The 16,326-nt window shown below is 68.5% G+C and overlaps 1 protein-coding gene across 1 annotated transcript; it reads left to right on the forward strand.

The window, feature by feature from the left end:
* The first annotated feature begins 883 nt into the window (after positions 1 to 883).
* On the forward strand, positions 884 to 16,004 carry TGM2 (transglutaminase 2). The gene is made up of 13 exons (XM_068913038.1): positions 884 to 1,191; positions 3,322 to 3,501; positions 5,112 to 5,354; positions 6,801 to 6,919; positions 7,807 to 7,935; positions 8,275 to 8,455; positions 9,218 to 9,353; positions 9,438 to 9,541; positions 9,704 to 9,943; positions 10,164 to 10,436; positions 14,663 to 14,823; positions 14,952 to 15,088; positions 15,191 to 16,004. The coding sequence occupies exons 1-13, from the start codon at positions 1,182 to 1,184 to the stop codon at positions 15,345 to 15,347; spliced, it is 2,070 nt and encodes a 689-aa protein (XP_068769139.1). The 5' UTR covers positions 884 to 1,181; the 3' UTR covers positions 15,348 to 16,004.
* Positions 16,005 to 16,326: the final 322 nt, after the last annotated feature.

Consider the following 16,326-nt stretch of genomic DNA (forward strand, 5'->3'; position numbering starts at 1 on the left):
ACTTTGTCACACCTGAGCGGGCAGCATCCTGCTTCGCCCGGGGCCCGTCCGGCTGCCAGGGCGAGCCCGGCTGCTGCCCCGACGCAGGGCTTCCCGCGCCACGAGAGCGGCGTCCGGGGTTCCCGCGCATCCCGGGGCGAGTCGCACTGAACTCGAGAGCATCCTTTGTCCAGTGTGAGAATTTATTAGAGATAAGAAGTTATAACTAAGCTCGAAGCATGGCAGAGCTGGAAGTGTAACAGAGCTGAAAATACCTGTACATAGCAGAGCTCCCCAGTTCAGTCGTGGCTGCACAGTATAGCGACCGCTCGTGCCCCAAACGGGCTGCCCTTCCGCTCTCTTTTCCCTGGTTTCTCGTCGTCATGCTGTCGAGGTCGGGGCGTCCCGCTGACGGCGGGGGCTGGAGCCCGGAGCCCGCTGACTGCAGCTCCGAGGCCACAACACACGCAGGCGGCTTGCTCAGCGGAGAACCACACCAGCCCCCAGCTGCAGCCGAGCCGCCCGGCTCCGGGCGACCAGCCACGCCACCGCGGCCCCTGCGCCAGCCCGCCGCCGGGTCCCTGCGAGGCTCCTTCCTGGAGCGGGTCGGCTCCAATCCCATGAAAAACCCGCACCGTGTCGGAGGGGAAACGTCTCGGAGACCCCTGCTGCCGTCCCCGCATCCCAGCCCGCGGGGCCTCTCCGCCTGGCCCGGCGGCCCCAGGGCCCCTTCGCCCGCCCTGCGGGGAGGCAGCTGGCTGCCGCGAGCCCAGGCAGCCGCAGCCCGTGCCGGGAGCGCCTGGGCATCGAGATAAGGGGAAGAAAACTTTATATGGAGAAAACATTCCTCGTGTCTCTGGCACCTCCGTGCCGGCAGCTCAGCCCCCTCTCCTCCTCCCACGTTATTTTTAACAGGGCCGGGCGCCCCGGCAGCAGGACCGCACCGCCGGCCAGCGGGCTGCTCGCTGCTCAGCCCCGTGCAGCTTTTTTGGTTGTTGTTTTAACTAGGTGGGACCTAAACCACTGTTTCCTGGAAACTCTGTCTTGCCTTTCTCCCCTGCGCCGTCCCCCGGCCGGGGGGGGACGGCGCTCCTGCTATAAAAGCAGCAGAGCAGCGCGGCCGGGAGACGGGCAGCAGCCCCGGCACGGCCCCGAGCGCAGACCCGGCCGCATCCCGCACCACGCGTCCCGCTCCCCACACCATGGCTGAAGGTAAGGCCGCGCCGCGCCGCCCGTGCTCGGCCGGTTCCCGAGCCTGCAGCGCGGCCGCCAACGCTCCCGCGCTCACCCGCCACGGCCCTGCCCGTGCGCCACTGCCTCGGCACCTGCCCGCGCGCCGCCCGGCGCTTGCCAGCACCTTCCGCCGGCACCGAACCGCTCTCGCCGGCGCGGCCGGAGACTGGCGCAAGAGCTGGGTCGGTGGACTGGCAACTCCAGCAAGGCGCCATACAAAATATGGGATGTGGAAGTATAGGGTTGCAATGGGGAAAAAGCGTGTTTCTTAGCGGCAGGCTCCGTTCCCGTTTCTTCCTCCGGAGCAGCAGCGCTCTGTGTGCTGGAGCAGCACCAATGTTTGCAGAATGAAGTTTTGTACTATTTAAAGCTCTCGCTGCTCTCACTGTTCCCCTAGACGATGGTGCTGACAGCTGAGCTAAGAACATGTCCTTAGGGCCTCACCCTGATTTTAAGGAGGTTTTCTGGAAACTCAATCAGAAACCACGCTCCCAGGCCTTTAGCAATCCCTCCGCATGGGCAGCTTTTTGGAGCTTGTGTGATGGTGAGAAGAGACCCCCCCCCCCCCGCCCAACGGTCTGAAATGCCCCAAGAAACGGGATGTCGGTGGAGGACAGCGATCGGCAGGCATTCCTCGCCGCGCGGCGTGGCAGGGCCGGGCGAGATGGTGCCAGCCGGGACCACCGCGCGGGGCGATGCTGCCGCCGAGCCCGGGCCCCCTGCGCAGAGCCCAGCCCGCGGCACCGGTCCTTGCGGCCGTCGCGCCCAGCGCCGCTCCCAGAGCCGCCGGAGCCTCCGCGGGCCGCAGCCGCGTCGCAGCCCTCTCGCTGCCGGCCTCCTGCCGCCCATCAGCCCCGGAAGAGACGCTCGCGCTGTGCGGAGCTCGGTGCTTTCTGCCAGAGGCACCGAGGACGATAACCCCGGGAGGTCGGGGCGAGGGCAGCCCCTGCGCCCGCGCCAATGTGTCCCTCTGCAGCCTCCCAAACGCGACCTGTGCTCTGGCTCGGCGTCAGCGAGGTTCGAGCTCGCCCCGGCACGGCGCAGAGCGATGCTGCTGCTCCGGGGAGGGGAGGTGTCAAGGGCAAGGACCTCTCCGCGGCCGCGCTCTGCCCACGCCGGGGCCCCGTGCCCAGCCAGACCAGCCTTGCCCTTATTTCCGAGCAGTCCCGGCTCCCTCCGGCAGCTCCCCCCGCGCGGCAGGGACGGGTGAGATCGAGTTTTCCTTCCGGGAAAACCAGGAAGTGGGTTTTCCTCTTAGCCCTGGGGACGGCAAGCCCAGGACCTGCCGTTTCCACCCAGCAGCAGCGGATCGGGCCCTGCAGCCTCGCTCGGGCGCTGGGCTCCCTCTGCTCGCCTGCATCAAACGCTTTTGCTTACACTGGCAAATAACCCGTCTGACTGCAGCGCGTTCGCGGGTCAGCGGCCTGGGACGATGAGGGACGGCACCACGGTGCATTGTGTGGCTCCCGCGCGGTGCCGGGGCGGCGCGGCCCCCCGCGGCGGGCGCACGGCTCTGCTCGCACCCGGGGGCGCAGCAGGCAGAGCGGGCGCCCCAGGCCGGGGATGCGCCCCCCATTGCTGGCCTCTCCCATCGGTCACAGCTGCCGAGCAGCAAAGCTGCTTCGCAAACTCCTGCTCAGCCTGACCGAGGCACAGAAACCCCCCCGGCCGGCTCCAAGCTTGGAAACGCTGCTCGGGGAGGGGCGGGGGGGACCCACGCACCGCAAACCCGGCACACGGGCCCGGAGCCTCCCGAAAGCGGAGCCAAGCCCGGCGGAGGCTGCGAGCGGGGCCGCGGCTCCAGCAGCACGCGGCATCCGTCGCCCGCCGGGGCGTTGCGGGCTGCAGCCCCCCAACGCCGGAAGCATCGCGCCGCGCTCGGGCAGGAGACCAGCGGTTTGCTGCCAGCCCCGCGGCCCGTGGGCGGCTCGGGACGAGCGGTGCCAGCGCCTCCCGTGGAGCCCGGGACGGTGCAGGCTGCCGGCTGCTGCTCCCAGGCGCCCGAGCCGGGGCTGGGGAGGCTCGCGAGCGCGGCGGGCAGCAGCCCCAGGCTGGAGCGCTGCCCCCGCCGCGGGCGGCCGGCCTCACGCCGCCCTGCCTCCTCCGCAGAGCTGCTGCTGGAGACGTGCGACCTGCAGTGCGAGAGCAACGGCCGGGCGCACCGCACGGCCGCCCTGGGCTGCCGGCAGCTGGTGGTGCGGCGCGGGCAGCCCTTCGCCCTCACCCTGCGCTTCGCCGGCCGCGGCTACGAGGAGGGGCTGGACAAGCTGGCCTTCAACGTCGAGACAGGTGAGCGCGGCCTCGCGTCGGCGCCCGGCAGCGGACGGTGCTCGCGGATGCTGCTCCCGTCCCGCCTGTGCTCGGGTGCCACCCGCGCTCCGCCACCCTCCCGGCCCCGGGCTCTGGGTATCGCAATGGGAAGAACATGCTCCTACTGCTCGTGCCAGCGAGGAGCGGCAAAGCCTCCTCCCGAAGGCGTCCGCGCAGCGGAGGTGGGCGCCGGGCTGCGCGCTGGCCCCGGGCTGGCCGCAGGGCTCGCCTCCGCTTCCCCCGCTGCCCTTGGCCCCGTAGCCGGCTGACAACAAAGCCAGGGGAAGCCCTGCCTTGGGCGAGGGCTATTTGGGGATCCAGCATCCTGCTGAGTCAAACAGGCCCGAGCGTGCAGGGGAGGCGCCGGGGGCCGCCGCGGGGCACCGGGGGCCGCGGCCGGGCCGGCACGGCCTGGGTAAGCCCTGCCCTGGGAAGCTCTCCTCCCGGGAGGGGCCTGCCCCCGCAGTCCTTGCAATTTAAAACTTCCCTTTTCTTTCCCCCGCAAAAGCTCAGATCCTGCCTTAGGAGAGCTGATGCTCGTAAACCCAGACTCGCCCCGTCTCCAGCCCAGGCACGGGCACCCCCGCCCCGGGGGCCCGCAGCGCGCCGGCAGCGGAGCTCGCCCGCGGGCTGGCGTCCCCTGCGGCGCTGCCGGGCAGTTTCGGGGCAGCGAAAGGCCCCCGCCGCGGCCGGAGGGCCCCCGCCGGCAGCTGCAGCTCTTGCAAAAAGCGGGTGGGAGCATCTCCAGCGGGAGGGGAGCCGGGGACGGTGCGGCACGACACGATGCCGGTCCGTCCCCGTGCTGGGAGCGGTGCTGCTCAGCCCGGAGGATCCGGCCAGGGCGGTCGGCAGGGGGGCCGCCCCAGGCAGACGCGCCCCCTCCCACCGGAAGGGGGGCAACGGCTCACTGCAAAAATAGTGCTCGTGTTTTTTGCGCCGAGGCATCCGAAGAGCCCTGCTCAGGCGCCCGGTGTCCCCGGCGGGGAGATGCCCAGGGATGCGCGTTTTGCCAGGAGCTGCCCTGGCACCGGCTGCCCCCGACAGGCACGGCGAGCGCGGCCCCCCCCCCCCCGAAAGGGCAGGGGGGGAACTGTGTCACTCCCATGAGTTCATCGGTATTTTCGGTGACTCGCCTGGCGTCCGCCCACGCGGCGGGGCGAGGGCTGGCCGGGGCCCGGGCAGCACAGCGCCTCAGCCCCTTGCCGGGGGGCCGTGGCCGGGGGGCCGGGGCGCTTCCCCTGCACCCAGCCCCGCGCTGCGCACCCACACGCGGTCGCTAAACGCGGCCAGTTTGCAGCAGCGCCCGAGGCTGCGAACCCCTCGCAGGGCTCTTCCCCAAAACGTCCCGCTGCTCAGGGCCGTCGTGTTCGCAGCCGGGGCCGCGGCGGGACCGGGGCACTGGCAGCTGGGTTTGCCCACTGGTGCGGCCCCGCCGGGCCCAGGGGGAGAGCCCCCGAGCAGCGCCGGCCGCCGAGCCCCCCCTGGACGGGGCGGCCGGGGGGCACGGGGCCGGCTGGCGTGGGATAGCCGGCTCCGTGCACGCGGCGGCCGGGAGCACGGCGGGTGCTAACGCAGCCCTGGCTCGGCAGGGCCCTGCCCCATCGAGACGTCGGGGACCAAGTCGCACTTCCCCGTGACCGACTTCCCGGACGAGTCGGGCTGGAGCGCGGTGGTGCAGGAGCAGGACGGCGCCTCGCTGTCCCTGTCCCTCTGCTCGCCGCCCAGCGCCCGCATCGGCCGCTACAGCCTCACGCTGGAGGCCTCCACCGGCTACCAGGGCACCAGCTTCAGCATCGGAGACTTCGTGTTGCTCTTTAACCCTTGGCATCCAGGTGAGACTTTCACCTCCCCGGCTACGCACACATCTTGAAAACGGAGGTTTTCAAGATGAGGCAAAAACAAGCCACTTCCCCAAACTCGCAGGGCGGCCAGCGCAGGTTGAACGTGGCTTGAAGCAGAAATCTCCGCTTCCCCCCCCAGCACCATCCCGGGACCCCCACAGTGGCCACCACCGCAATCCCCTTCCCCAGGGCCACGTGGCCCTTCTTACCCCATCGCCGAGGCTGGAAACACCCAGGGCTCCCAGCCAAGCTGCTCCCCATCCCTGGGGCTGGGCAATCCCCTACAGCGAAGGGGAAACACCTGCTCCAGCACCCATAAAGCCCCCGGCAGCCCTGGTGCAGCTGGGAGCTGGGAGGGAGCTTCCCAATGCCCTGCAGCTGGCTGGCTGCAGCCCCTGGGAGCGAGCCTGGGTGCTGGCAGGGTCTGTATTTCCCTGGTGACATTGGGATAGCAGGGCACAGGGCGCAGGAGGCAGCAATCGCGTTGCGCAGTTTGTATTTGGGCAAACAGCACGCAGGACCTTGGCACGGTTTCCGCTGGCTTCCTCGCTCTCCCGCCGTGCCAGGAGCCCGCGGCGCAGTGCAGCCCGTCCTCGCGGGCTCGGCCCCGTCCGAGCGGGACGTGTTTGCTCAAGCGAGTAATTTCCTGAATCCCAAATGCTTTGTGCTGACTCTACAGAGATAAGGGTTGTAGGAAGCATCGCTCAGCCAGGGCTGTGCTGAGCCCTGGTGCTGGGGAGAGAAAAAAAAAAGACATGTATATACACACACATGCTTTTTTTGCCAAAATGATTCCAGTAAATGGCAGTTTTTCTAGCAGTAACCCCTGCTTGAGCCCCAGGGCTTTAATAGCCTTCCAGGCCAGCACTCCTGGTCCTCGGCGTTCCTTTCTCAGACCTGGGACGTTTCCACTCCCAGGGAAAAACCCAGGCACCGTAAAACAAAAGGGAAGGAAGAGAGCCACAAGTAAAGAATAAAAAAGAAAAACCACCCCCCCAAAACATTCACATCGGTTCAAATCCAACTGCATTGAAATTCTTCATCGTTTTTTTTTCATATGGGAGCAATCCTGCCCTCTGCTCCTCTTACTTCATTTCCCACCAGATTTTTTCACAGCGCATTGCTGCGGTGGCCTGGCCCGTCCCCAGGCCCTGGGGAGCTGGCGCGGGTGACGAGCTCCGGAGCAGGGGCTGCGCCGCCGGGGACGCGGCACCCGGGGAGGGCGGCAGGGGCAGAGCTGCCCGCTGGTTCCCATCCCCTTCCCCATCCCCATCCTGTCCTGATCCCGGCTGCCTCCTGTCCCCATCCCATCTCCGTCCTGTCCCAACTGTGTCCCTGTCCTGTCCCTGTCCCTATCCCATCTTCATCCCCATCCCCATCCCATCCCCGTCCTGCCCCAGCCTGTCCCGTCCCCGCTAGCTCTCGCTCTCCCCGCAGAGGACGTGGTCTTCCTCCGCGACGAGGACGAGCGCTGCGAGTACGTGCTGTCGCAGCAGGGGCTCATCTACCAGGGCACTCGGGACTACATCACCCCGGCCCCCTGGAACTTCGGCCAGGTGACGCGCGGCTGCTGCTGCCCCCGCTGTCCCCCTGCCCGCCAGGGCGCTGGGGCCCCTCCGCAGCCCCAGCACCCGGGGCCATGCCAACGCTGTGCCATCCTGCCCGTCCCCAAATCGGCACCGGGGTGGGGGGCAGCACGTCCACTGCTGGTGGCGGAGGATGCTGCAGCCCCAAGACGGGGAAGGCTGCCTGCAAACTGGGGGAGAACACAGGCAATGTTTGTACAAGAATTGTTGGGCCTGCACATCCCTAATCTTGGCAGAAACACAGCGCGGGGCGGCCCGGCTGCGATAACGCACTGCCGCCGCCGCAGCCGAGCACCGCCAGGGCTGCAGCCGGTGTCCCCCGGGGTGCGGCAGCCCCATGGCATGGGGGTGCCCCCTGGGGTGCAGGTGCCCCCCCCGGGATGTGGGTGCCCCCTGGGGTGCAGGTACCTACCGGGGTGCGGGTGCCCCATGGGATGGGGGTGCCCCCAGGGTGCGGGTGCCCAGAGGCGAACGTGGGTGCCCCTGGCCCTCGGAGGAGCTGTGTCTCAGTTCAGGGAAGTCCTGTGCCTCAGCCAGTGACGGGGAAATCGGGTTTTCCAGCCCTGCTGGGGGAGGCTTTTCCCTCCCGCGCCCGCACTGCCCCCGTGCAGCAGAGCCGCTGCGGGCGCCAGGATGTGCCCGGGGCCAAGCGGGGGCTTTGCTCGCAGCTCTTCCCTTTGCAGGCACCGGCTCCTTACCGGAGCGCTGCAAACGCCAGCATCGCTCCCTACGGCAGGGCGTCGGGGACCGAGGCCCAAGCCGGAGGGCGGCAGCGTGCCGGGGGGCCTCCCCGGCCCGGCTCGGGGAGGGAGGCAGCGCGCTCCGGCCGGCTCTCACGCCGCTGTTTTCTGCCCCAGTTCGAGGACGACGTCTTGTCCATCTGCCTCAAGCTGCTGGACACAAACCCCAAGTTCCTGCGGGACCAGGACCGGGACTGCTCCCGCCGCAACGACCCAGTGTACATCGGCAGGGTGGTGAGCGCCATGGTGAGAGCCCGCTCCCGCGCCCCTGCCCCAGCCTCTCTACCCAGCTGCAGCAGCGAGGCGGCGTTTGCCGTTCCCCCCGCCTAGAGCCGTCTGTGCCCGGGGCGTCGCGGGAGGGCCGGGGCGCGCGTCGCCCCCCCAGCAGCCCCGGCCCCTTGCTCGGCCCCAGCTGCCGCGGGCAGGAATCACCAGCAAATTCCCGGGCAGCGGGAAGAGCCTGCGAATCCCTGCCGGGCCGCTCCGGAGGGCGCTGCGGGGCGGGGGGGGCCGCCGGCTTCGTCCCCGCGGGCTGCGTCGCGGCGGTTCCTCCCCGGCAGCCGCGGCCGTCTCTCACGCCCGCAGGTGAACTGCAACGACGAGGACCGTGGCGTGCTGGCGGGGCGGTGGGACAACAGGTATGAGGACGGGACGAGCCCCATGGCCTGGATCGGGAGCGTGGACATCCTCAGGAGGTGGAAGAAGTTTGGCTGTCAGCCGGTCAAGTACGGCCAGTGCTGGGTCTTTGCAGCCGTGGCCTGCACGGGTGAGAAGCGGCGCCGCCGGCGACGGGGACGGGGACGGGGACGGCACCCGCCGAGGCAGCCGCCGGTGCCGGATCAAACCCTGCCGCAGCGATGGCAGAGCAATTAAGCTCTTTGCTAGTCTCGTTTGTCAGGGAGCAGGGAGGGAAGAAACGAAGGAAAGCGCTCTGGCTTCTCAGGCAGCTCTGCCGCCCGGCCGCCCGTGCCAAGGAGAGGGCCTGCGACGGAGGGGCTGAATTCCCCGCACAAGGGGGGGAAAGCGGCTTAAGGTCCAGTTTGCAATAACGTAATGAATCCTCTGAGCTCCAGATGTTTCCACTGGCACCGAGGCGGCCGGTTTGGGGCAGATGAGAACAGAAGCAAGCCGTAAAATGTTGTTCCTAGGGGCCGCACAGGCCCCCACAGGCCTTGCTTGCTGGGCTGCGCCTGGGTGTTTGTGAGTTATGTAGGTGACAGTTGTTTTAGAGGACAGAAGTAGCAGAAAACTAAAGTGGATTTTCCGGGAAGCCCAGAAGTGCATAGCCTTCCTCCGAAGCGCTGAGCACCCCTGGGCCCGCGGCGAGCAGCGGCCCCGAGCTGAAGAAAGCGGTTGCTGCGCTCCGCCTGGCTGCGCGCCGCCTGAAAAGCCCTTCCAGCCCCTTGGGGCCCTTTCCGGCCTGCAGCCTCCGAGCCCGCGGCCGGCGGGTGTCGCGTGCCGCCCCGGGCGCAGCGGGCGGCGGGTGCGCCGAGCGCGCCCGGCCTCACGGCGCCCCGCCGCCCCGCAGTGCTGCGGTGCCTGGGCGTCCCCAGCCGGGTGGTCACCAACTACAACTCTGCCCACGACACCAACGGCAACCTGGTCATCGACCGCTACCTCAGCGAGACGGGCGAGGACGAGAGGCGCTCCAAGGACATGATCTGGTGAGCGGCAGCCCCCCGGCCCCTTCCCGCGGCGGGCTGCCGCCGGCGAGCAGTGCGGGGGGATCAGCCCTCGCTGCCTTGCAGGAACTTCCACTGCTGGGTGGAGTCGTGGATGAGCCGCCCGGACCTGGCGCCCGGCTACGACGGATGGCAGGCGCTGGACCCGACCCCCCAGGAGAAGAGCGAAGGTGCAGTGGGCAGCGCTGCCGCCCCGGGTGCTCCGCTCCTCCTTTCGCCGAGCGATCCCGCGGACGGCGTCCACCCCGCGCCCTCGGCGCGGTCCGCCAGGGCCCCCCCGCGGCGGCGGCCGGCTGCCGGCGCCGGCCGTGACGCCGAGTCCTCTCCTCCAGGGGTTTACTGCTGCGGGCCTGCTCCCGTCAAAGCCATCAAGGAAGGAGACCTGACGATGAAGTACGACATCCCCTTCATCTTCGCCGAGGTCAACGCCGACGTGGTGTACTGGATAACAACCCGAGACGGGTCTCAGAAGAAGACCACGCACTCCTCCATCGTGGGCAAGAACATCAGCACCAAGGGCGTGGGCCGGGACAGCAGGGAGGACATAACCCACAACTACAAGTACCCGGAGGGTACGTCGGGGCCGCCGGGCCGCAGGAGGCGTGGAGGAGCCCGTGGAGCGGCCAGGCGGGGAGGGAGGGATCAACTGCCAGAAAACTGAGCGGGGGAATGATTTAATTAACAGGGCGATGGCACCACGGCAGCTCTAGAGATAAGGGCAGAAGCAGCTCGGACCGCGGCCTGGCTCGCCCGATACCTCGCAGGTGACGATATTCTTCTCGTGCGCTGCAGGGTCCGAAAAAGAAAGGGAGGTGTTTGCAAAAGCAGAGCACGAGAAGAGCTATCTCTCCGAAGAGGACGAGGGATTGCACCTCAAGATTAAGCTGTCGGAGGGCGCCAACAACGGCTGCGACTTTGACGTCTTTGCGGTCATCAACAACAACACGGATACGGAGCGCGTTTGCAGGCTCATGATCTGCGCGCGAACCGCCAGCTACAACGGCACCGTGGGGCCCCAGTGCGGCATGAAGGACCTGCTGAACGTGGCGCTCGCGCCCCGCGCAGGTAGGAGCCGACGCTGGCCGCGCGCGGGGGGGCCCCTCCGGCGGCAGAGCTAGCCTGGCCCTTCCCGTCCATGCCGCCGGTTGCAAGGCAAGGGGCAGCTGGCCAGAGGTGCAAACTCCTACAGCTGCGCCTGAGGCCAAGGGGGAACGCTGCAGAGGCAGCAACGTCCCGTCGGGAACTGCGGAGAGTCCCGGCTCTGCAGCCCAGCCCGTAGCACCGTGCTCCTCTGCCCAGCAGCTCCGCTGCTCCCCAAGCGCGGTATAAGCACCTTTACAAGCTCCTCTCTCCTGAAAAATAAGTGCAAGGCTGTGTCTCAAGCCCTAGTGCCCTCCGCCCCGCGCAGAAGGGACTCTCCGTTGGTTAGCGCTGCTGGCCGGCCGGGCCGTCTCCCGCGTCCAGCTGCGGGCTCGGCAGCCGCGGCGGAGCGGGGCCGTGCCGGCCGCCCGCTCCACGGCGCCTCTCTGGGGCGCCCGGGCTCAGCGCCGACGGGTTTCTGCCCGAAACGCCGTCTCAGCGGCCAGCGCGCCCGTCGCGTGCAACGCTTCGAGCGTCGCACAGGCCTGCGCACATCCAGCTCGTGGCTGCGGTCCGGGGCTCCGCGGGACGCCAGGCTGGCACAACAGCCCCCTCTGCAAACGCCTCCGAGGGTGCGCGCCAGCGCTGCCCCCCCCAGACAAGGTGCCGGCCAAGGACAGCGCTGCGCTTTGGGCTTTCAGGGTCCTTGCTTTGCCAGCTCGGGGGGGGAGGGCTGCTCGGCACTGCGGATGTTATCGCATTCGGCTTAGCTACGCCACGGCCTGGGGGGGGTCAAATGCGCTCTGGGGTGGCGCAGCGCAGAAACGCCACGTTTCTGCTTCATCCCGCGGAATAACAGCAGCCGGGGGCCAGCCCGGGGGGGCTGCTCAGCGCCGCCTCCAGGGCTTTTCTCCTGCTTATTTACTGCTGCGGACCCTCGGTCTCGGGCGAAGGGGTGAAGGCCGTTAGTCGGGCAGGGGGCTGGACGTGCCGTCCGAGCGGGACACGAGCAGCTGCTCGTGCATCGCGGGTGCGGAGGAAGGAAGCTGAGCGCCCCGCGCCGGGCGCCCGGCCGCTCCTCAGGCCCCTCGCGAGCCCCTCAGCGCGCCTTTGCTTCGGCCGCGGAGCCGGGCCGGCCGGTGGCCCCGGCCCAGCCGCCTGCCGCCCCCCTCGGCTGGGCTGCGGGCCGCGCGCGCCCTCCGGCAACGGCCTCCTTCGGTTCCTGACCGCAGAAGCAGCGGCACGGGCGCAAGGCGGCAGGCGCGCAAGGCTCTCCTGGCTTTTCTTGCAGGAAAAGCCGAGCGAGGCACCCGGCCCGCGGCAGGGCGCAAACGCGCATCCGTCGCCTGGCGGGAGGAACACGGCTTCCGGCAGCCCCTCGCCGCCCGGCCGCCCCGGCGAGCGAGGGGCTCCTGAAGGCCGGCGGGGTTTTCCCGCGGGCAGGGAATCCGGGAGGTGACCCAGGGCTCGCGCCGCCGCCGCAGCCCGCGGGCTGCCGGCAACGCAGACCGCCGCCGTTGCTTCCAGCAGCGGCGCCCCTTGGAAGGGCATGACTTTTCCCATCCTCTGGCAATTTTTGCCACGGAGCTGTCCTGCAGCGGGCCGCCACACCAGGCAGCCTTGGTTGGCTTTTCTTACAAATTAGCATTCCTGCTCGGTAATTAAACCGAGTTTTGATTTACGCCATTTCTCTACAGACCCTTCAGGGCTTAGAAAACTAATATATCTGATGTACCGGAACAGACTAATTTTTAATCTAAGCCGAGATCTGCTCTCCAAAAGGGGCCTGTAACAAATGCAATATTCAGCCGTGTGCTATTTGTTCAGATGCAATAAGAAAATAGCGAATTCGCCTGCTCTTACCACCGCGGGGAGGCCGTGGGATGCAGCCTCTGACTCGCAGGCAGCCCCACGCTTGCAAACCCTCTGACTGGTGTCAGCGCTGAGCTCCACCAGCGCCTAAAAAGCTGCCCTTGAGCCGGCTGTGTCGGCTGGAGGTCGCCGTGAACGGCCAGGCTGCCGAAGGAGCTGCACGGGAGATTGTGGTCTTTAAAATTCCTGTCTGCGAGGCAGCCCGACATCCCCCTCTCCGATGCTTTAGTTAGGAACCGGCGCAGCATCTCCGTGCTTCCTGCCTCGCATGGCTGCCTGCTCGGGGCAGGCGACACCTCGGCGACTTGCACATCTAATTTTCATGGCCGGGTCTTTCCTGACGGCGCCTTCCCGTTTTCCCGTGGGGGACGGGCCCTCCTCGGCGCATTCAGCACAGCCCCGGCCCTTCTTCAACTCTGGCACAGCCGTTTTGTCAAGCCCTTAGAGCATAAACCCTGGATGTATTCTCGAATAGCAAAGCGCCTGTTTGAAGCAGATGGATGCAGGAGCATCAAGCTCCCTCCCTGCCTTTGCCCTGCGCGCTCGGCTTCTGCCCACCCCGAAGCGAGAAACTATTCTCCGGCTGAGAAAAAAAATCCGGTTCCACTTTGGTACACTCTGTCCTCACCTTTTCTGAGCTTTGTCACCCCAGCATGTTAGATATTGGAGGAACCTTTTAAAAGAATAACCTTATCCTAACCTCACTGCATTAAGCCGGACTAATCTAAAAGCCTTTGCTGCTAAGTGAAATTTGGAGAAAAGAAAAAAGGAAAAAAAAGTGCCAAGATGTAAACCCAAGGCCTCGGCACGCTGCAGTCCTTGCAGACCCTCTTGCGCTTTGCGTCGGAGCGGAGGGAGCCGTCCCTGGCCGCGGGCCAGCGGGAGCCGCTGCGGGCGCCTGCTGCTCCTGCCGCGCGGTTTGCCGGCGACAGCCGGGCTCCGCACGGCCACCCTGCGCCCTCCGCACGCGCGGGCTCGGCAGCTGCCGCCTGCACCCGCCTTCCCGCACCCGCGGCTCCTCCTGGCAGGGAGGGCCCGGCAGCCTCGGGAGACCCGGCGGCGGCCGCGAGCAAGGGAGGCTCCCCGCCGCCCCGTGTCCCGAAGGAGAGCGCGCGGCGCTCACTGCACCCACCAGCGGCCCCGCTGCGGTGCGGGGTGGGAGCTCGGCGCTCCCAGGGCCGCCGAGGGGCGCGGGGACGGGGACGGGGACGGTGTCCCTGCTGCGGCGCGGGAGCTCGGCGCTCCCAGGGATGCCGATGGGCGCGGGGACGGGGACGGTGTCCCCGCTGCGGCGCGGGAGCTCGGCGCTCCCAGGGCCGCCGAGGGGCGCGGGGACGGGGACAGTGTCCCTGCTGCGGCGCGGGAGCTCGGCGCTCCCAGGGCCGCCGAGGGGCGCGGGGACGGGGACGGTGTCCCCGCTGCGGCGCGGGAGCTCGGCGCTCCCAGGGCCGCCGAGGGGCGCGGGGACGGGGACGGTGTCCCTGCTGCGGCGCGGGAGCTCGGCGCTCCCAGGGCCGCCGAGGGGCGCGGGGACGGGGACAGTGTCCCTGCTGCGGCGCGGGAGCTCGGTGCTCCCAGGGCCGCCGAGGGGTGCGGGGACGGGGACGGGGACGGTGTCCCTGCTGCGGCGCGGGAGCTCGGCGCTCCCAGGGATGCCAATGGGCGCGGGGACAGGGACGGGGACGGTGTCCCCGCTGCGGCGCGGGAGCTTGGCGCTCCCAGGGCCGCCAAGGGGCGCGGGGATGGGGACGGTGTCCCCAGCTGCACGTGGGCGGCAGAAGCCGCGGATGTGCCTCCAGCTCCTCCGGAAACTGCCCGCAATCTTGAGGTTAACAGGTGCTAAATATAACCACTGTTGTCTCGGGGAAGCTTTGCAGGCTCCGTGGGGAAGGAGGCAGGAAGCCGACCCCACGCAGGGCCTGGGCCCCCTTGCTGGAGCCCCCGCAGCTCCCTTCCCCGCGGCTGGTGCCCCAGCCCGGGACTGGCAGGATTTGCCTCCACTGGGGCTCCCGCACGCCCCATGGCGGTCAGACCACACCGGGTGCCCCCACCACCTCCCCATGCTCAGAGGGGTGGGAAAAGCTGGCGGGGCAGCCGGACGGGGTGGTTGGACGGGGCAGCTAGACGGGGTGGCTGGATGGGGCGGTTGGACGGGATGGTTGGATGGGGCAGCTGGACGGGGTGGCTGGACAGGGTGGCTGGACGGGGTGGCTGGACGGGGTGGCTGGACGGGGTGGCTGGACGGGGCGGCTGGACGGGGTGGTTGGACAGGGTGGCCGGAGGGGGCGGCCGGCCAGCCGGGCTGCAGCGCGCGGTGCCCTGACGCTGCGTTGTTGCAGAGCGGCGCGTGCCCCTGCGGGTGCTCTACGAGCAGTACGGCGCCAGCCTCACCGCCGACAACCTCGTCAAGGTGGTGGCGCTCCTGACCGACCAGCAGAGCGGAGAGGTGGTCCTGGCCATCAGGGACATCTGCGTGCAGAACCCGGAGATCAAGATCCGGGTGAGGGCTCGGCCGGGCGCCACGGACCCCGGGCGCCCTCCGGGACCCCCCTCGGCCCCCGGGAAAGGGAGCGCCGCGGCGGGGCGGGCGGCTTGGGGGGCTCGAGGTCCAACCCCGCTTGCTCGCAGGTTTTAGGGGAGCCGATGGAAGGGCGGAAGCTGGTGGCAGAAATCACCCTGACGAACCCCCTAGCCGCCCCGCTGAACAACTGCGTCTTCGTGGTGGAGGGCGCCGGCCTCACCGAGGGGCAGCAGGTCAAGGAGCTGTAAGAGCCTTTCCTCCCTTTCCCCCGCCGCGGGGACGGGGCAGAGCCCGGCCGAGCCGAGCGGCAGCCGTCCCCGTCCCGCTGACCCCGTCCTCCCCGCAGCGAGGAGCCCGTCGAGCCCGGCGCCGAGGCCAAGCTCCGGCTGGATTTCGTGCCGCACCAGCCCGGCCTGCGCAAGCTCGTGGTGGATTTCGAGAGCGACAAGCTGATGGGGGTGAAGGGCTATCGCAACGTCATCGTCGCCCCCCTGCCCAAGTGACCGCCGCCGGCCGCCCCTCGCTCGAGCCCCAGCGCGGGCAGCGAGGGGCCCCGGCGGCTCCCCGCGGGCAGCCTTCCTCCCCCTCCTCCTCTTCCTCCCCCCCCCCCCGGGGACGCACAGCCCGGCCGTGCAGCCGGGAGGCCAGCGGGGCCCCCGGCCCCCCCGCAGCCACCCCCAGTCAATGAAAAAGCCCCTGGAGAGCACCGGATGGCCACGGCCCCTCGCGTGCCCGCGGGCTGCCCCCGGAGCCCCCTCCTCCAGCAAACCCCCCTCCCCTTCCCCGTGGCTCTAAACAGCCCCGGGAAGCGGGGCAGGTTTTGCAAACCAAACAGTAGGAAGATGCTCTGCTCCGGCCCCACTCGCCCGGCAGCGGCGGCCGTTTGTGCCAGTTAAAATTCTCTGAAGGCAACGCGGTAGCGAGAAGAGCATGTACCGTGAGCACAAAGCTGCTTATGTGCTATATACCTACATAGCATAACTATTTATAGCTATACAAATACATGCTGCATGTAACCCCTACTGCAGAGGTAAAGCTGAGCATTCGCTTTTCTAACTGTTCTCGCCATTGCGAATATCGTGCTGCGAAGAACGGGACGTTACGTTGACATGAACTAACTGTGCAAGCACTGAATAAAAACTCTATTTTTCACTTTTAAAGCCGGACACAATGCTTTCTGAGCCCCCTTTGGCACAAGGAGGCCCCGGCCGCGGGCGGGCGGCCGGCGGGGTGAGGATGCTCCGTCGCAGCCGCGGCCCCCGCGCAGTCGGGGCGCCCAGGGAGACGCGGGAGCCGTGGGATTTCTCACTTTTCTGTGAAAGACGGCTGGCAAATTCCACGAGTCAGTGAAGAGGAAGGTTTGCTCGGACGGGCCTCGCAGGGGCCCGGGGCGGGCTCGGGGCTTGGGCACCGCAGCCCGCTGGCGGGGCGTTTGCTCCCAAAGGGCCTTTGCCCTGGGGGCTGGCGGAAAGAGGGGCCGCG

The sequence above is a fragment of the Struthio camelus genome, chromosome 18 (assembly GCF_040807025.1).
Source record: "Struthio camelus isolate bStrCam1 chromosome 18, bStrCam1.hap1, whole genome shotgun sequence".
In the NCBI taxonomy this organism is placed as follows: Eukaryota; Metazoa; Chordata; class Aves; order Struthioniformes; family Struthionidae; genus Struthio; species Struthio camelus.